Consider the following 21753-nt stretch of genomic DNA (forward strand, 5'->3'; position numbering starts at 1 on the left):
GATGAGAGTGAATTATTTATAATATGTTTTACAATTAGATGATGTAAACAACAGATATCATGTTAAACATTTTTTTTATCAATGCAGTCCTCATCAGCTTTTTTTTTAGTTAGAAACTTAAAGTAAAGCCAATCTGCAGAAGACACTGGCAATACTTCATATGTCATTTTGTCAATTTATGATAGAAATTTAACCAGCCAGATCAAATCTTTACTTACCAAGGGTATGTCTACACTACCCCGCTAGTTCGAACTAGCGGGGTAATGTAGGCATACCGCACTTGCAAATGAAGCCCGGGATTTGAATTTCCCGGGCTTCATTTGCATAAGCCGGGTGCCGCCATTTTTAAATCCCGACTAGTTCGAACCCCGTGCCGCGCGGCTACACGCGGCACGGAGTAGCTAGTTTGTATTAGGCTTCCTTGAGGAGTACAGGTAGTTCGGATTAGGAAGCCTAATCTGAACTAGCTACTCCGTGCCGCGTGTAGCCGCGCGGCACGGGGTTCGAACTAGCCGGGATTTAAAAATGGCGGCACCCGGTTTATGCAAATGAAGCCCGGGAAATTCAAATTCCGGGCTTCATTTGCAAGTGCGGTATGCCTACATTACCCCGCTAGTTCAAACTAGCGGGGTAGTGTAGACATACCCCAAGTTATTAACTTAAATCTGTTATTTGCATCAATGTTTCAAGATTTATGACATTTTAAAAAAAACAAATATGGTGATTTGCTGAAACACTGTTTGGAATTTTCTATTTTCCTAACCAACAAGTCATCATATTTAATCTGTGATTACTAATCTGAGAGGCAGAATTGTATTCCTTACATTGCTCTTGCTCTGTACTTCTTTTCCTGTCATCTAAAGCTGTGCTTTGTAGCTGTGCAATGTGTTGGACCAACCATGACAGTAGGTATCATGACCTTTAGTGAGGAAGTCTGTTTTAGAGAAACGTTAATATAAAATTGAATAATTAATGGATTATTTTAAAAAATTAAGAAAAACCCAAAAAACAAAGACTCATTGTTTTGACATCACAATTATGTCAAAATTATACCTCATCCTAGACAAATACCTTCTTTGGCACGCTTCTTGAATGTTTTTTGCTCACATTCTTTCATTAAGGCAATCACCCACCTCCCCAGACACACACATAGTGTTTAATCCTCTGTGGATGCTTTCATTGCTGCTTACTTGTAGTGTACACAATCCACTTCTATGTTAAGTAGGTGGGTTGCTGATCCGTCAGCATGCCTTTCTGGATCGGGCCTTTATGAATTGTTTTTAAGCACCAGAGTGGACAATGAAAGCTTTATAGCAATGCTCCAATTAGCAGTAATCATTCTTGTTAAACTTTGGAAAAGCGCAGTAGTATTTGATGAATGTAAAGTATTCATTCCCTTTTTCTCCCCTGTCTGTATCCTCACTCTAGTACATTTTGTAAAATAACCTTCAATTGCTTGTTATTTCTGTTCACATTGCAGATTGAGAATGTTGATGTCTGCCTTAGCTTTCTGGCTGCCAGAGGAGTAAATGTCCAAGGCCTTTCAGCTGAAGGTAAGAAAAATACATCATGAATACAGATAGTGGGATTCCTATCTGAAAACTAATTATCTTAATTCAGATTATTTGCAACTAAAAGCCACACTCAAGCTGCGTTGAACGGCACACACACACTCATGTGCACGCACACACTAAGAAAAACAGACATGGTATAGACTTCCTTGCCCGTCTAATTAAAAACTAAATAAAAAAACCTAATACGTATATGAAACTTGGGGTAATAATTTGATCCAGTAATTTACTTTTCTGTATGTTGATTCCTCCCTCATCCCCAGTACTTTATAGCTGAAGAAATTCCCAGATGTACATTTTTATATTTTCATATATAGCATATATAGGATTGAAAAGTACAAACGTGCCCAATTAATTAACCCCAGTAAAGGCTACTCGAGAGCAAAAATATTCGCATGAGCAGACATTTTCAACGGCAGGCCCAAATCTAGTAAACATTTGTTTGTGTGATATGTATAAAATGGAATAGTGATTGGACCTTTAGATAGAGGTGTTAATTCTGTAATATTAATATATAGCCGTTTCTCTTTTATTATATAGTAACCCTCAATTTACAGTTTGATGTAATTACCACTACTAATGTATATTTTTATCTTTAGCATATTAAATAAGCTTGTTTGTCCATCTTTTGGCTTCATTAAGGTGCTATGCTTACATGCTAACTATAAATGATATTAAAATAAGTGGATTTATATCACTGCCTTTATGTGGCATTACTGAAGCATGTTGTATAAAGCTTTAACCTTAAATAAGCACTCCTGCAAGTGCCTTGAATCCCCCTGACTTTAGAGAACGGAAAAGGTGACCAGTGCTTTTCAAGCTTTGATAAATATTCATGTTTGCTCTAGTACAATTTACTAAAGGGTAGAAGGCAAAGGTTCCTTTATCAGAGCTGGCAAATACAATAGTGTTTCATTCTGAAAGGTACACAATAGAAATATCTTTGAATGAGATCTTCTATGTTAAAATTAACAGAGAGTTCTCATCTCTCACTATCTCCATCTCAACGTGATTTTAGTAGAACAGTAATATTGCTAGGTAAGTGCTCACAAAAATTCAGCATATGGTGTCTTTGTCACATTATGACTCAGTTGTCTGCTTAGGGGAAATTACTTAATTCAGAGTATTATACAGTTAGTGCAGATACCATCTATCATCTATTTTATCTACCCATCTGGTAATAAGAATACTTAGCATTTATAGAATGCCTTTCATCTGAGGTTCCTAAAGTACTTTACAAATTGAAGTTATTGTGAAGTACAATTTAGATACAAAATCATAGTGTATTACACTATCAACTTTGAGAAAAGCCAATCATTTATTTAAAGGAAAGTATATCATATCTATTCCATAACAAAGCATGTTTTAGATGAAAACCCCTTCTTAATTCTGTTCTTTAATAATAATGATCAGTGCATTCTGAAATTCTCTCCTTCGCCTGTATCTTCTGCTTTATGTGGATGACATACTGTAGATACTCACAGCCTATTAAAAATATAATATTAAAAACATAAAATAATTGTAAAGGCTTTATCAATCTTCAACGCCTAATTCTTAAATGGTGAAAAAAAAGGCTCACAGTCTTTTTTTAAATGTTGTTAATGCAGTTGTATTAGTTTTTAAACTCTACAAAAATACATTTTATTGATAAAATATTCTCAATATTTGCAGCAGACAAATTGCTTATCTTGCTAATATAAAGAAAGAAAGTCTTAATCCAGTATATGTAAGACTCTAATAGAAGCCAGTGGGACTTTTCAGTGCTCAAGTTGTTCAGAATCAGTATCAGTATATAGAGCTTATGGGTAAAATAAGTCAATGGCAGAACTCCTGTTGATTTCACACTCTGTGTTCTAGAATAGCAAACATATTATAAACATTGCATTATCATCTAGATTTCAATAACCCTGCATTTTTATTATTTATTTCTCTATACTGTACAGCTCTGTGACTGTGAGCCAATCATTTTTAATATGTATAATAAAACAGTGATGCAGAATTAAAAACCCTCAGGGGAGATAGTCCCCTGAGATCACAGAAGGTATTCTTTTTTTAACAAAAAAGTGACGCCAACTGAATCTAGCAAAGATTGCAAAGTCACAGATATACTCTTCTCTTTGATTACATTATACAGCAACATTTTTATCCTGCTTAGGTCAGTGCCGAGAAAAATGGAGAAGTTCCAAAATGACATATAATATATTGTCATTATATTTTCATTTCTGCAGATTTTTGGTAACATTGTCTGCCTCTCTTTAAACATAACTACTTGATTTTAAATGCGGTTTTGTCTTTATTCATTTTTAGTATTTCACTATGTAATAATTATATTGTATTAGAAAACATATAGATTCTCTCCTAGTGATTTTTGTGTTATGTTGAAACCATAAATAATAAGAAGAAGTATGGTTAAAAATCCTTGGGCAATATTATGCTCTCAGTCACACTAAAGGTAGCGTGAATTTGGAGGAAGTACTTTGAGACTGTTGAAATAAATGAACTTACTCGGAATTTACATCAGTGTGACTGAGAGCAGAAGGTTCATTCCTATACATTTATTTCTTCAGCATGAACTAAATGTACTACTACAATTCCTTTTTAGGAGAGGTAATTAAGGAAAAGAGAAATATAATTAATCCGTTTTTCCTTAGTAAATGCAACTTGAACTTTTAAGAAGCTCTTGTACACTTTTAAAAAATATTTGTGTTTAAAGCTGGTTATCTGGATTTTATAAACTAGTAAGTCTGTTTCTTGTAATAGGATTTGGTGAATGGTGGGTTATTCATCAGTGCATGCTGCAAACAGCCACAGGAGCAGTAAAACCTAATGTCCTAACAAAGGTTTTCACAACCAGCTGCCACCTGATTTGACACTTGAAAAAGGAGACTCTGAACAGAAGTAATTTTCAAAACTGTATTGTACAATCACCACTGGAGAACCCAAAGGATAATACAGAATAAAACAGTAGCAGAAAAAGGTAATCTTTTTTTTTCCAAGTGTAACTCTATACTTATACAGAAAATGCTTTTGGGTTCTTCAGTCGTCAGAGAAATCTTAGCAACTGCACAGGTCTGAAAGTATGGTAAAAAAAATAAATATTTTCTCTGAGTCTTTTCCAAAATTCATGCATTATAAAGTACACCTCTCCCTACACACATTTCAGGTTCAGCTGATGTCTTATCCTGCCTACCTTAGCCTTTCAATATTTTTTTAACTTTCACTTTCTATTGGGAAAAATTAACTATAATGCTGCTGCCAGCAGTTGGAATTATGAAGTTATTATATCTGATTATTTAACATAGACACAAGATAAAAATATAAGTACATATTATTGCCCTAGGTGCAATCAGAAAATAAATCAGGAATGGATAGAGAACTGACATAATAGGAACAATTTATTAAGAGGGGAGGCTATGGGACTATGATTCATTATTTTTTCCTAAAGGAAATGGTTTTGGGAAAAAAATATTTTCTTTTACCATACCATACCATAGTAAACCATTCTGGAGATGATAAATAATTATTTGTGTTAGTCATGGCTCAGTAGCTCCTTTTGATAAACAGATTTTGCCTTTCCCAGGTCTGCTACAGAAACTTGTGAAAAGCTCTTGGTTTCATGAAACTGATAAGAGATGAAGTTCAAAACTGATCATCTCCTGCCTTAAAAATAGAAATAAATATAGTTTAAATGAGTAGGTGAGAGGGTGCATTTAACTTAAAAATAGATGGAGTTTGGTCTTCCAAGAGAAGATTTTTCTTATATTAATCATTTTGGGTCTCAAAAATAAGTGTGTTGCTATAAAATTACCAATAAATGAACCAATATCATGTACCGAAAACATTTTAAAGTAGAATTATGGTTAAAATGTAATGGGTTGTGGTTGTCTTTTGAAGATTGTTCTTTAAAAAAAATTGTTTTGCTCTTGTTTTTAAATGGAGCCTATTCAACTGAACAAGAAGCCCACTGTTGCTTCAGAAGTCTTAAAGGAACATATAATGTAGGAGAGCTTCAGGGGGTAGCTGAGTTAGTCTGTACAGGATAAACTTAAACAAACAATGAATAGTCTGGTAGCACTTTAAAGACTAACACAATATGTAGATGGTATCATGAGCTTTCATGGACACGAAAGCTCAGGATACCATCTATATGTTTTGTTAGACTTTCAAGTGCTACCAGACTATTTGTTGTTTTTTAAATTTATATTATGTAGGAACTCTTCATCTGTACATCTCTAGTTCCATGAAAACTAAAGATCTTATGGCAATTTTCATAGTGTTATGTTTAAATTTATCTTGCATTAAGGCTCTAATGTCCAAGGCAATGTTTGCTATTGATGAATGGAACAAAAGTAGGTTGCTATGTTTTGCTTACACATTAATGTACATATTAGAGTACTTATTCCTTCATAATGAGAAAGAAAATAGTTTAAGGATATGACTGTGAAAATGCTTTTATAAATTATGTTCTTCTTCGAGTGGAGTCCCTGTGGGTGCTCCACAGTAGGTGCTGGGCTCGCCCCGGCACCGCAGAGTGGAGACTCTTCAGTAGCAGTGTTCGGCTGGACCACACATGCGCAGCAACGTCTCACGGCATTTGCGCTGTTTTCTATGCTCGCACGGTCCGGTCCCCGCTAGTGCCTCTCAACTGCCTCAGGCTGCAGACGGAGTGAACTGGTTTCCTCAACCTTCTTCCTTGTTCCTTCAGCATGAGATTGTTCTTTTCATAGTTTCTTCTCCTTCTTCCTCTCAAACATGCATCCTTCTCTTAATTCTCCTAGTTAAAAAAAAAGTTTTTTTCTGTTGATAATAACCAAATTCTAATCCTGCTCTCATACGTTCGCTCAAGTTTCTATAGTTATTAGTGTACATAGTAATATAAAGATATAAGTAGTTTTGTTCGTTAAAAAAAAACCCCACCCAATTTAAGACAGTTGATGAAATGCCGTCTTCTTTGGGTTTTAAAAAATGTGACACTTACCAAGAGGCAAGGCCTGCCTCGAATGGCCATTCTTCTTGCATCCACTGTCTGGGAGAGACCCATGTTCCTCAAAAATGCCCACATTGGATAAAACTGACTGTGAGGGCCAGACGGGACAGAGAAATGAGGTTCTGGATGATTTTATTCAATAAAGTACTTCAGCTGGAGACTCTGAAAGTGCAATGTCCTCAGGACAGCCTCCGAAGAGTAGGGCTTCTTCCCTTACAACGGCGCCGCCCAAAAGACATAGGGCATCATCTAGCAGATCTCTGCCCATTATCTCACAGAGCAGAGTTAGTTCAGGAGATAAGCCCAGTACATCTGGCACTTCAAAACTGCGTCCAAAGGCTCCAAAAAATCTGGTGAAAGCGGCACCAGTATCAGAACCAAGGTCGACCTGGGCACCAGCAATAACCTTGGCACCAAAGGAATACACGCCGAGGGCATCAGCGGCATCAGCAGTGCCGAGCTCACCATCGGTGCCCACCACAGCTTCGGTGCGGAGTATGGCACTGAGTTTGACGGCGCAACCGCCTATGGCACCGACTCTGCACACAAGCGGCACTGATACTCCGGGCACCACACCAAGTTCTCATCAGCACCGAAGCCACTCACGTTCGCAGTCATTGATTTTTTCACCAGCACCATCACGGTCTCCACCGGCACCGCAATCTCCCACACTACGCGATGCAGGATGGCACCGATCTCCACACTCTCCATGTCAAAGGCTACCTTCACCATTTTTAGCAGCACACAAGAGTCATCATCATCATCACAGTCATTACTCTGTGTTTCCAACATCCTCTAGAGCCTCATACACTCACCATCACTCAATCCGTTCATCGCATTTGGATCAACCCCGTTCACTTATTCTGATAGACGGTCACCACTTGAAAGACTTTACTACAGTGATGATCACTACCACCGATGTTTGCTCAATCGATATTCCTACCATTACAGATCTAGGTCTTGCATTAAGTCATGCTGTGACTGCACATCCACCAGACAGTCCTCAACTCCAGCTCCTCCAATGGGCCAGCCTGCATCTCCACAACACCAATAGTTGAAGCCAGACTACACACAGCTTTCCACCATGGAGATCCAACCACAGGAGGTTTCCCCCATGTACCGCTCTTCTTCATCCCCGGATGAGGCTGTTATCCAAGGGGATGTCTCTCCATCTGACAACCTCCGTCAATTCCAGGAGCTTTTTAAGAGGATAGCCATAAGCCAGGAGATACAGCTGGATGAAATAAAGGAGAAGCAGCATCGTCTCCTCAAAAACCTTCAGCCTCAACACACAGCAAAAATAGCCATACCCCTTGATGAGGCTATACTTGAGGTTGCTGAAAAGGTATGGCAAACTCTGGCTTCTGCACCACTGACTAGCAAAAAAAGCAGACCAAAAATATTTTGTGCCACCTAAAGGGATGGAGTTCCTCTTTACCCATCCCCAACCGAATTCCTTAGTGGTGGATGCTGCACATCAAAGATAAAAAACTCCACAATATATAAATCCTGTCACTGATAAGGACACAAAAAGATTGGACTTACTTGGCAGAAAGGTGTATACATCTGCAACACTTATGCTCAGGATAGGCAACTACACAGAACACCTTTCTAACCATATCTTTGGCAATTTAACAAAACTTACACATTTGCTAGACCATTTACCAGAATCAAAACGACCCATACTCAAAACAGTCATTCAGGAAGGATATACCTCAGCTAGAACTGAGCTCCAAATAGCTATGGACATAGCGGTCACTGCAGTGCAGTCCACCGCCACAGCAGTGGTGATGAGATGAGCGTCTTATCTTCAATCAGTTGGAGTGCCCAAAGATCTCCAGACTAAAGTCGAAGAGTTGCCGTTCGACAGAGACAAGCTCTTTACGGAAAAGACTGACAGCATGCTACACTCATCGAAAGACTCTCGCACAACACTTCGAATGTTGGGTATGTATACCCCACCATACAGGCGTCAATGTTATCCTCCATATCAGCGATGCTATGACTATCCCTATGTCAGACAACAATAGCAGCACCAAGAAAGGGCACTCGACCAACAACGTAACTGACAAAGATCTCAGAGGTGACAAAGACCTCAGAGGCTTTGAAACCAGGGGAATCATACTCAGATCCCACTAAATAATAAACAGGAGGTTTGACACCTTGGTTGAGGATACGCAGATAAACGTGCATGTCGACGAAAGTCACCATGATCACCAATTACACCACCGCCCGAGGCTGTTTTACCACCAATGGGCCTCAATCACCATCGACAAGTAGATGTTAGAAATAGTCCGATCTGGATACTCCATACCCTTTGTCACCATTCCCTCTACCTTACCCGCTTCAGGGACTCATCTCACAAAACCCTGCTACACACCAAAATTGACTACCTGCTCTCCATCTGCTGGTAACGAGGCCTTGCGATGGTACCTGGTCCTGCTGTGAGGGCAAGGGACTGGATTCAATGACTTCTCAAGGTCCCTTCCAGTTCTATGAGATGGTATTTCTCCATACATTATATCGGTGCAATAGAATCAGTTCCAGCACAAATCATAGGTAGGGGATTCTACTCCCGTTATTTTCTCACTCAGAAGAAGTTGGGCGGATGGCGACCAATATTAGATCTCTGGAACTTGAACAAGTTTTTACGAAAACAACATTTCAGAATGGTGACCCTTGCTTCAAGACGACTGGTTCACGGCCCTCGACCTCAAGGACGTGTATTTTCATGTCACAATCCGTCAAGCGCACAGACAATTCTTACGACTCATGGTTGGAACAAATCGCTTCCAATACAGAGTCCTCCCCTTTGGCCTCTCCACTGCCCCCAGGGTATTCTCAAAAATCTTGGCGATAGTAATGGCACACCTCCGTTGAGAAGGGGTGATCATATTCCCTTATCTGGATGACTGCCTACTGAAATATGCTCAAGACCACTATGAGAACCTTCCATGCCCTTGGACTACTCATCAACAGTCAAAAGTTCATTTTTCATCTGACTCAAGAGTTGGAATTCTTCGGTGCCCTCATAGATGAGATCGCCACAAGAGCATACTTACCCATCTAGAGGTTCCAGGTCATCCAAGACCTCATAGAAGTTGTTTGAGACAGTCTGTCCATCCAGATACTCACTTGTTTAAAACTTATGGGTCACATGGTGCTACAACTTACACGGCCTTCAGTATTGGCTAGCGTCCATATCCAACCACACGAAGCACAGCCTCTACAGTTCAGTGACCCCTCCGCCATCTGTTATCCAATTGCTACATTGGTGGACGAACCGCATGAATCTTCTTGGTGGTGTGCCCTTCCACCCACAAAAAACCCTCATGTCACATCACCACCGATGCCTCCCTTCTGGGATGGAGAGCGCACTTTTAAATTTAAATCCAGGGCCACTCTTCACTTTCCAAGTCATGACTCCACATACATTTCCTGGAACTCTGGTCAATCTTCAATGCCTGCAGATATTTCCTAAGTTACATCCGCAATACCTCGGTAAGAATCTTCATAGACAACGTCGCTTCAATGTATTATGTGAATCGCCAAGGCGGAGCCCGCTCCCGCTCCCTCTGCATGGAAGCAATCCACTTTTGGAACTGGTGCATTTGCCACGGCATAACATCTGTCTGCCTGGCATCACAAACATTCATGCAGACTTCCTCGGCAGACATTTCACTCTGGAGCATGAGTGGGAATTGCATGACGGAGTCCTCCATATTCTCTTCCGATGCTGGGGCACTCCCCTAGTAGATCTTTTTGCCACGCGTCACAACATCAAATGCCAGAAGTACTATTCCAGAGCCGGACTCGGCCCGGGCTCCCTAGGCGATGCATTTCTCCTCAACTGGGGCGGACCTCTCCTCTATGCCTTCCCACCTACAGTTCTCATTCCCGAAGTTCTGCAGAAGATCAAAATGGATGGTGCCACGGTCATACTAATAGCACCAGTATGGGTGCGTCAGTACTGGTTCCCCTTCCTTCGACACGTCACCATGCAGACTGTATCAGCTGCCAACCCTCCCGAACCAACTCACTCAGAACCAATGGACACTGAGACATCCCCAAATACATACCTTGTGGCTCACTGCATGGCTCCTAGTAGACTGAACCCTTCCGAATCCCTCTGTGTTACTCAGGTTCAAAATGTACTAATTCACAGTGGAAGGCAGTCAACCAGAAATACTTACCTCTCAAAATGGCACAGGTTTGCCTCCTGGTGAGCCATGCAGGAGCTGGTCCCACATTCCGCTCCACTTCACCTTGTCCTTGACTACCTGCTACACCTAAAACACACAGACCTAGCCTCAGCTTCTTTCAGAGTTCATCTAGCGGCGATTTCTACCTTCAGACAACCAATCAAAGGCACCTCCCTTTTCTCCCACCCAACTACCAAGGGATTCATGAAAGGCCTTGTGAACCTAAGCCCCCCTCGTAAATCCGTTCCCCCAGTATGGAACTTGGACGTTGTTCTTGGAGCCTTAACCACATCACCATTCGAACCGTAGGCCTCCATACCTTTGCACACCTTAACTATGAAGGTAGCCTTCCTTCTCACAATTACATCAGCACACAGGGTTGGCGAGTTATCAACACTTATGGCAACTCCGCCGTACACTATCTTAAATAAAAACGGGGTAGTCCTAAGGCCTCATCCAGCGTTTATACCTAAAGTTTGTTCTTTCTTTCTCTTTTCAAATTGTAGGTCCTTCAGAGCTGAGACAATGTCTGTATGTGAACAATATGTAGCACACAGCCAAAATATAAATAATAATAAACCATATACATGTTACTTATATACTATGTTTCATGGTAAAATGAAAAAGGGCAGACATTAGGAGCAATTACAGTGGAAGTGTTTTAAATTAAAGGCCCGCCTTTATGGAAGGATTATAAATTGCGCTTTTCATATAGCACTTCTTAGGCTTTGGGAACTTTTTTGGTCTAATTCAAGTTCTCCAAAAGTGAGGATATTGTACTGAAAAATAGGGCTATAGGGCTAAATCCTCTCAAATGCTTGGTTTCTCCACTTGGACAGAATAGCCAGATCATATACTGTACAGTCTATCCCTGCAAACCTTGCACAGAAGGTCTATCCTAGTGCTATGCCTGTAATGACCCCAAACTGATTAGTAACTGGGTAGTTATCAAATATCTCAATTACTTTGGGCTTTATTATCTGAAATTATTTTTAATGATATTTCAACTATATTTTAATCAAACCTGTTTGCATATAACTTTACCAAGTAGAATTGTTTTATTTGAATCGTTGAATTGGGAGAATTTTGATAAGAAATATAAGTAACTTCATTAGCAATTGCACTCTTGTCTTCTGGTCTTCTCACAAGTCATTTGTACTGATTTTAGGCAAAGGGAAGGTATTGATTTCACATTCACTGCAGATCAGTTGAGCTCTTTAGGGCTGTATTGCATTAGAAATTCTACTTGTATTTGTGTTCATGTATGTGTGTCTAATCATGGTAACTTTATCAGGACAGATGTGTAGTGCAGTTTTAAGAACAATCTGCTACCATGTTTGCAAACCTCCAGTAATGGAAATGCTACATAGCAATAACTGATCATTAAGCAATAATGGAAATAGTAATACAATAAAGCAATAGTGAACTTAATATGATGCTTGAATACACACATACATATATCTGTATACAAATATAGACATATGCACACTCAGATATACACAAGTGAAAGTCTAACTCTGGTGTTTTCACTTCTTTGTTTATAGAAATAAGGAATGGAAATTTGAAAGCCATTTTAGGACTGTTTTTCAGTTTGTCTCGGTACAAACAGCAACAGCATCATCAGCAACAATACTACCAGTCTTTGGTAGAGTTACAGCAGCACGTCTCTCATTCACCTCCTACTGAAATCAGCCAATCCAAAACACAGCAAGATATGCAGTCCAGGTACGTCAAACTATTTTTCTTCGCTAAAAGAGCCTTTTTATTTGTCCGTTTATATGAAAAGGCCTTGAGCTTACTCTCTGTTTGGACAGAAATTTGTAGAGGATCAAGACTAGAAAAAGTTTGCCACTAACTAACTGTTTAATTTTATGTAACTATTAAATTGCTAGATGTGAGTGCACCATAGATATTTTATGTGCCAAGGTGATATAGTATGGTTGTATTTTCTTTGCAGCAGAGCTGGTTGAATACTGAATATTTATCACCACTACTTGGTTGCATTTTTTAATGTTTTTTGATTGTGTACATACATTTTTGTGTTTGGTGTGCAAATGTTATGAAAAAGTATTTTACTTGCTTAGATGTTACAGGGAACAGCACATTGTTACAGGGAAAAGTATCTCTGGAAAGCAAATTATGAATTTGAATATTTCACCAGAAACATAATTGTTGGAATTTAACTCATCTACTCAGGAAAAAGAAATAATATTAACTCATATGTGTTCCTAATCAAAACCATCTAACAGTAGTAGTCTAGTGACTACATTCAACGAATTTCACATGCCTGCTCTTCACAGAGAGAGTCATTTACCTAAACTATTTTGTGAATAATTACAAATAATGAATGAATTAGGAAAATATAAGCTACCAGAAGATTTACCTGGTGTTGCTCAAGTCCATAACTCAATTAATTTTTGTTTTTTGGAAAATAAAATGAAAATGTACATGCTTCATTTAAACCATTACTCTGGGGTAGGTTAGGGATTAGGTATTTAGTATGCAGGCTGCATCTGGGAAAGGACTACACCAGCTCTCTTTCACCACAGCAGCTTGTGGCCAGGTGAGAAGGGCCTTTCCATGGCTGCTACAACTCCAGCTCCATCTGGCACTGCTGAGGGAGGGGTGCATTTCCCCTGGCTGGGACAGGTCTAGGTTCCTGCGTTCCCCAGCCAGAGTGAGGAGTGCAGCAAACTGCGCGCTTTCCCCTCACTCCTTAATGAAAGGGAACAGTCAGCAATGTCCCCATAGAAATTAGGGGAAAGGGGCTCAGCCCTCATACCCTCCCTAAAGGTCTGGGGCAGTCCTGGATGGCAGAGGGTGTTGCCCCCAGCCCCTTTCATCTGCCTGGTGATTCTATCTCTTTTCTGTATGGTTTTATGAGAAGCAATCCCATTACTGGCACATCCCATTTTCCTGGCACAACCAAACCCTTACCTTGCTTTAAGTTATGATAAGAGGAAGCTTATACCAAATATGGTGGCCCTAACACTTACCATTTAGGAGGAGTCCTTGAAAAAAAAAAACACACACAGACAAACTCTCTCAAATATATAGGAGACTGGAAGACAGTTTACTCAGTCTACCTAAGTAGTTTAAAAGAAAAACAATTTAAAGGGCCTGAAAGCTTTTCTTGTTTTATCTTATGGGTTGGTTTTAGTATTAGTTATTGAAACCCATTGAATTCACTATAGAGGAATTTTTAGTCATTGCATTCCATTGGTTTCACAGTGTAGCTGGAAAACATATTATGAAAGGGTTGGTATATATAGACTATGACATGGGAATTTTTTTTTAAACACAAATATTTCCTTCATTTGAAAACACATGAACACTATTGACTTTACTGGAAAAAACAAAAGATAGTACAGACAGTACATGAATAAAGTCATCTGAACTGCAGCCTTTAGACAAGAATTTTTAATCTTGTAAATTTTGTGTTTTGTTTCATTTTATATTTATTTACATGATATTTGCTTAATATATGCAAAGTGGCATATGGAAAAATGTGACATGTTTCATTCAATACTAGATTATAGAATTGTCAGCGAGCACTACAAATGTATTGGTGCTTGTATTCATTCCCAAGTAAAACTTCTTAAAATGTTTTGTTTTCCTATATTAATGTTTAGGATAAATGTGTTTCCTCATCTGCGGAGAAGTTGTCTACCACATTTCAACTCAGAGGAAAATTTTGCCTTGAAATTTTTGCCAGTTCATAAGTAAAAGGGGGTTTGCAGCGGACATGCCGGTTGGGGCATTTTTGTGGTCTTATCTCATTTGAAAGGATAAGAAAAGTCAGAAATAGTACAGTTTAGACTTGCCTTAGATATCAGTTTCAAAAGCATTGATTTTTTTTTTTTTTGCCTTCCATTGAAAATTAAACTACTTGTAAGGGTTGGGGTTTTTTTGGTAGAACTCTAATTTAAACACAAAATTGATTTTGTGAGACATTTACAGAATCATAGAACTGAAAGGGGGGACCTCAAGAAATCATCGAATCCAGTCCCCTGCCCTCACAGCAGGACCAAGCACTGTCTAGATCAATGTTTCTCAACCAGTGGTACGAGTACGCTTAGGGCTACTCAAGAGAAGTCTGGCGGGGGCGGAATATGTCAACACAACTGAAATTTGGAGAAAACTGAATTTTAGTTTTAAGTTTTACAGTGTTTTATTATTTTTGTACTTTTTACACCCAAAAATTTCATTGCCCGCCCAGCTACAATTATGTTGTGTATGCAACTGTGTTGCAATGGTAGAAATTTTTTTTGCATGTCTGAAAACTGTAGGTACTGGGGGTACTTATAATTTTTAAGGGATACTTTATAAATTTTTTTTTTTTTGAGAAACACTGGTCTAGATCATCCCTGACGTGTCTGTTTAACTTATTCTTAAATATCTCCAGTGTGGAGATTCCACAACCCCCCTAGGCTAGGTCTACACTGCAAAGTTAAATCGGAAAAAGAAATGCAATTGATTATATTCTTCCTTATCCTGCTTCAATTCCTCCTGTATTTTGTTAAGTGTTCCTGTCTTTAGGTGATATTTAATGCTCTGTAGAAATCTATCAGTTAGAAAACTAAAGTTAGCAAATTATTCATGACAATGTTAAGGTCATGTTCATAACATTTTTTGTCTATATGCAATATATATTTTCTATTCATTGGGGCCTATTACCGATTTTTGGATAAGAACTAAGGGATTGGCCCTTGGTGTGGCAGAGACAGGATAATTAATATTTCAGTGGCATGTTTATCTTCATTCACTTTGAAATAATTATTTATATGAGCCACTTTCTATTTCTTCTTTGTATATTTTGTGTGCCAAGAACACTTACTTTAGGCCACTGTGAAATACTCTTTGTGTTAAATGGGCTAAATAAATTCTACAACTAAGTGTGTTTTGTGTATACACGAAAAAATGTGTTTACCGCACATGTGATCAGTTTTATATACTTTTTGAAAATATAAATATCTATATTTAATTTTCCACATGTACTTTATAAGTCTTTTATTACGATTGCAATTCTTTATTAATCATGCCTTTTACTTTCATGGGGATTATCTTGTTTTATGCTCCTGTCTGGTTAGTCTTTTCCTACCTCCAGCTCCTTGATTGCCTGTTCAGCCCTATGGTGAGAGTTATTTGAATTTTATTTTCTGAGTGTTTTAGTTGTACAGGACACCCTTGCCATTCGTGGTGTATGCATTCCTGGCACCACCAAGAATGGTGAAATTTGTGATTACTGGGAGCCGTGGCTCCCAGACTATGTGTGATGAGCTGCCCAGAGCTCCCAAATTCACCCCAGGGCCAGGAGCTGTGGGGAACTCACCATGGTTTCCAGCTCCCACCACTCGCCCCGGGGTAGGACAGGAGACCCCCGTGAATATGCGAAACTCTGAACAGTGATTCAGCAAATCGCAAGATTCTCCTATATTGAAGTTTGTGCTGAAATTAGGGATGCCAATGTGTAGACGACTACACGATTAATTTATAAGTTCAGAATTATTGGTTAGTCCAGTTGACTACACACTCCCCCCACCCAGGTGATAGAGAGGCAGCAAGGGTGAGAGCCAGTGTCAGAGCCTGTGAGGAGCTGGCTTTCAGCAGGCTCCCCACAAGCACTGGATCCGCTTACCTCCGCAGCCCCCGCTCTACTGTTTCTGATAGAGAGACAGCAGGCAGAGGGTGAGGGGGGCAGGTGGGAACTGATATGCATGGGGAACTGGCTTTTTAGCTGGCTTTCCACAAACCCACCTGCCCCCCCTTGCTGCCTCCTACATGCAGGCGTAAGTGCTGGGGGAGCTAGTTTAAAAGTCAGTTCCCCCCAGCACCAGCTCTGTGGTGCCGCCTCCACCTCAACCCCACTTCTGTCTCTCTATCAGCCTCTCTATCAGCACAAAGCAGGGAGGCAGGGGAGGCTGTCATGGAGCAGCCTCTGCCTGTGGGAAGCTCGGACCCCCCATGGACAGGGGCTGCTGCCTTTTGTATCAGCTATAGCTGATAGCTGTATCAGAGGCAGCAGTGCAGGGCAGGAGGCAGGAGCTGGTCTGGATGGGAAGCCGGTTTTTAAACTGGCTCCCCTCGCAGACCGGCTCCCGCCTGCCACCCCACGCTGCTGCCTCTGATAGGGAAAGGGTGACAGGTGGCTCTCCAGGAATGGAGTCGGAAAGGTATTGGCTGCGGGCTCCACCCCCGGGGACTATTGAATTGTCATCTAACAACTAAAATTAAAGCAGTTACATGACTATTCAATTACATGCAATCTAACATCCTTAGCTGTAATATACAAATATATGATGCAAACTAATTTAATTTGTTTTTTTAAATAGATTGCATTTGAAATAAAGTAATTTATTAAAACAATCAGGTGGTAGATAACACCCAGAATATTGACCCTTTAAGTGAAATCTTTCAGCTATCTCTTAAGTAGTTTGTGGATAAATTTCGAAGTGACATAACAGAAGTGTAATAGAGACCACAGGTACCTGAAAATTTCATTTTAGGGCAGTAAGATACAATAAGGAGGTTGCCTAGGTTCACCTTCACCCTGAGATAGAAAGAAGTATTCAGCTATTACATTTGGTTCAGTAAAGCATATTAAATTAACCCTTTATAGATAGTCTACTCCCATAGGGTATGTCTACACTACCACCCTAGTTCGAGCTAGGGTGGTAATGTAGGCAACTGGAGTTGCAAATGAAGGCCGGGATTTGAATTTCCTGAGCTTCATTTGCATATTGCCGGGCGCCGCCATTTTTAAATGTCCGCTAGTGCGGACTCCGTGCCCCGCGGCTACACGCGGCACAGACTAGGTAGTTCGGATTAGGCTTCCTATTCCGAACTACCGTTACTCCTCGTTCTACATTCTATTCTAGAATGGATCAGTGGTGGGCAATAACCAGCTTGCGGTTCAGCTCCATACCATTTCCTGAAGCTCCTGTTGGCAATCTATGGCGGTCCAGACGGCAGGGCTATGGTGGGTGGTGGGCCCGCAGCATTCTTTCCTCATGCCCTACCGCCTGCGTTGTGGCTGTGGCAGGGCTGGGGCATCCCCTGCCCTCTGTTGCTGCAGTGGGCAGGGAAGGAGCAGGCCCCATCACCCATGGCTATGGTGGGAAGGAAAGGAACAGCCCCAATTGCCCACCGCTGGTGGTAACTAGTTATACAAATTGTTTAACCGGTTAACTATTCTGGGCAGTTTTTACATTTTCTAGCTGCAAGTGCACATACCTGTGAAGGTAAATAAAGCAGTGGTGACCCATCAGGGACTAACCCTAGTGAACCACTTCCATCTTATTTCCCATCTCTGGTCTAGATTATAATAATGTTGGACAAGATTTTTAAAAAACGATGCCAAAACTTAGGATCCTAAATCTTTATTTAAGCAACCAGTAGCTGCTGTTTGATTAATGTTTGCTTTGCTGTTTTATTTCCTTTATCAGTGAAAATGATAAAATTATGGATGTCATAATTTCCATGTGGAAATAGAAACAGAGTTAGAAACACAGAAAGGGAAAATAGCACCAGTAATTCATATTGAACATGATCAGAGTATAATAGTGGGTAAAAGCCTGGCCATATTAGTGAAGCCACTGAGAATTTTCCTGCTGAAGTCAGAGGGCATAGGACTTCACAGTAGGAATATAAAACAGAGGCTCAAATGACAAAATCCAAGTTTGATCCAGATTTTAAAGTTGATTTTGTTTGGATCTGGGGTTTTGAGTCAGGCCTTTCTATGATTGTCAGTTATTTTTAACCCAATCCTAACCTCCTTTAAGTCAAATGAATTTTGTTATCAATTTTAGTGGGAGAAAATAGAGGCTCTTCAGCAGCAGCAGAAAAGGTAGCAAGAGCCTAATAGAAGCAGAGGTCCTAGAATGAATTTAAATAAATAAAAATGCACTTTATAGAGAACTAATAACCTTGCATTTGCAATCAATACAGTCCACAGATTACCGTAGAGCAGCAAAAGTTCCAGTGGATGTTGAAATGTAAAGGAGTGGCAGAATCACGTTTGCTCTGAGAGAGAAGAAATAAATCCTGTAAAACAAGTTTAAGACCAACTCCAAGCAATGTGTGTCAGACCTACATCAGTAGGGCAGGATTGTGCATCCAAAATGAATAACATTTGGCCCTTCTAGAATTCTGGCTGCAGCAGTTATATTTCAAGTTTCAAATTAAGGAGGCAAAGTCTTTAATGGAGAATGGAGACAGTTAAAGGAATTTAAAGTAAGGGAAGTTTATCCAAAGAATAATCAATTTATGGAAAATATAATCAAAGATACCATGCCACTAATTATTATCAATATTAAAAATGATTTAGACACCCACTTGGAGGCAAAATAGTTAGTCAGTAATAAGTAGCAACTCAATGAAAATAATGGGTTTGGGTGGCTTTAGGTGACTAACTGAAATTTTGCTGCTATAGTGTTTTAGATAGGGATCTCATGATTTAGTTATGATTCTGTTGATGCTTTGAGCTTTGGCAAAGAAAAATATCATGGTGCTGGTGGCCTTATTCATATATGTCAATACAGATACATGACAACAAAGGTTCTATTATATTTTTACATGACATTTTGCTAGTGGGTTCCATTATCACAGCAATACGTTTAAACTTGCCATAGTGTTGATCTTTCAACCACCCAGATATTAAAGTAAAACACATGTGGATGAAAGCAAAAGTTCTTTCTCATTTATGGATTAGGCAGTAGCTAGTTTCACTGAGCTGTCAGCAAAATTCCAAAAGATGGACAAACGATTTTATCGCATGCAGGAATGATGTGCACAGCTTGAGATCCAGATGGATATTGTTAATTCGTTATATTAAAGGCGCACCCCGGTTTTTTAGGAACATGAAGAAAGTTAGGTTGCTGATCTTTATAAGCAGTTGCATTTACATCAAATGTACTGTACTGAGTTTCTTATTGCTTCTTTCTCAGAAGTAGCAGAAAAAAATGAAGCATGTTGCATTCACAACTTATTATATACTACACTGTGTGTAAATGCAATGGCTGAGATTATGATTTTAAACAGCCATAAATCAAAATATGAAAAACCAGATTCTGGTCTCAATTACACCATGGTAAATTCAGAGTAAAAGCACTGACTGTATTATTTTTATAGGACTAGATGTAACTGCGCCTCCTGTGCCCTACATCCAATTTGGTAAGGGCAGAGCCAAGGTTTTTCTCTTTCTATGTCCCCTCCCAACCAACATGATCTCATTTGGGAATATCAGATGTATAGCTCCTTCTCTGTCTCCCAGCGTCCCTATATAAACAGATGTATAAGGTGGGATATTATTCCATCTATCTCCTCTTTGTTACTTAAGTAAGGGCTATTACAATCTTCCTGAAGGCAATGGTTGTCGTAGTCAAGTTAACATATACCATATATATTTAAATCCATTTTGAAGCCCATGCAGGATATTTAATAAGTTGTGCTCTCTTTGAAAGCACATGATGCCCTAGGATCTGTACTGGCTGCTTGTCAATTTCCTCCCTATGTCATAAAGCCACACCTAGTCCCAGATCTTTCTATCTGAGCAGCCTGTTCTCTGCCCATTCCACCCTGCTGTGTTTGAGATCAATGAAGGCACTTGAGCTGGAGTCATTTTGGTAGTTAAAATAAGGAGTAGCTGGGATTGACTCTGTGTCATTCCCATCTTTGGAATGTACTCCTCTTATTGGAACTGAATAGCCCAGATTGGTTGATCTTTCAGGCAGGGTGTAAGGGTCAATCAACATCAGCAGGCATTTACACATGGATGAGGGGGCTGGAGTTAGATTTTGGGGTAGAGGAAATGATGGCTGCTCATGTTTATCTGTAATCTATTTGCTGATGATTAGTTGGTTTGTTGATAGGAGAGATATGCTATTTTGATTTTGTAATCTTTTTTATTTGTTATTTGTGTATTTGTTAATGAATGGCAAGGGAGACTAGAGCAGGGGTGGACAATATTATTTCATAGGGGACCACTCCAACAATGTGATAAATGGTCAAGAGCTGCACTCTTCTATGACATTAATATAGCGGTACGGGGTCAGGGATAGAGGATGGATGCAGAAGGGAGACTGGTATAAGGGATTGGGGTGAGGGAGAAGTGTCAGATCTGGTAGAGAATTTTGGAGTTGTGACCCGGGGCACAGGACTGGAATGGAGAAGGGGGTGCAAGGTCTGGGAGGGTTCTGTCACCTGGAGGAGTGGTATAGTAGGGAGTTCGGGACTGCGGGCGGGGAGGCTCTGACCTGGGGAAGGAGTGCGGGAAGGGTGCAGGGAATTTAGGTTGTGACCAGGGATAAGAGGTTGGAGCACAAGGTCTGTGACAGATTATGGGTTCAGGAGAAGTGGTACAGAGGGTTTGGGTTACATGGGGTAGGGATGAAGGAGGGGGGAAGAGGATTGAAGGGAGGAAGGAGCTGAGGTGCCAGAGGAAGGCTCTGCCTGGGAGACACTTACTTGAGCAGTTCCCGGACAGCAGCCCAGCTGGTTTCTCACCCAAGGATCCTGCTTTTGTGCCCCTGCACTGGCTGCCTCTGAACTCTATGAGCCCGGAGGAAAGTGGGATACTTTGCATGTTGCCTGTCCTGCAAACCAACAGCTGCCAATGGGCAGAAACTGGCCAATGGAAGCCATAAAATTTTTCTAGGGAGGGGGCAGCATGCCAAATCTATCCCCTCCTCTGAGTGTACAGAGGGACTGGGGAGGCTCCCGTGGGCCATATCTGAAGCTTGGCCAGTGGTTCCGGCCCACCAGCTGTATTTTGTCCACCCCTGGTCTAGAGAGTAGTCTGGGCATTCTTTAGTGTTATTCTATTGAAATCCAATCAATTAAAATATTTCATACTTCTGATTACTAGGTAGATAATTAACTGTTTATCCAAGCAAATGTTATGTGTAATGCAAATGGGTATTATAAATCAGAATAGTGATTTTCTTTATTAGATTTTCAGTCCACTTCCTGGGCCTGTGGGTTCAAATCCCATATA

The 21753-nt window shown here is 40.1% G+C and overlaps 1 protein-coding gene across 11 annotated transcripts in view; it reads left to right on the forward strand.

Moving 5' to 3' along the window:
- NAV3 (neuron navigator 3) overlaps positions 1–21753 on the forward strand; it is an 812431-nt gene that overhangs the window by 556943 nt on the left and 233735 nt on the right. For all 11 annotated transcript variants that reach the window (XM_075932274.1, XM_075932283.1, XM_075932261.1 and 8 more), the window contains 2 exons: positions 1481–1553; positions 12305–12485. In XM_075932274.1, the coding sequence (XP_075788389.1) occupies positions 1481–1553; positions 12305–12485 (254 nt within the window). The remainder of the gene's footprint in view (positions 1–1480; positions 1554–12304; positions 12486–21753) is intronic.

This window comes from Pelodiscus sinensis, chromosome 1 (assembly GCF_049634645.1).
Source record: "Pelodiscus sinensis isolate JC-2024 chromosome 1, ASM4963464v1, whole genome shotgun sequence".
Classification (NCBI taxonomy): Eukaryota; Metazoa; Chordata; order Testudines; family Trionychidae; genus Pelodiscus; species Pelodiscus sinensis.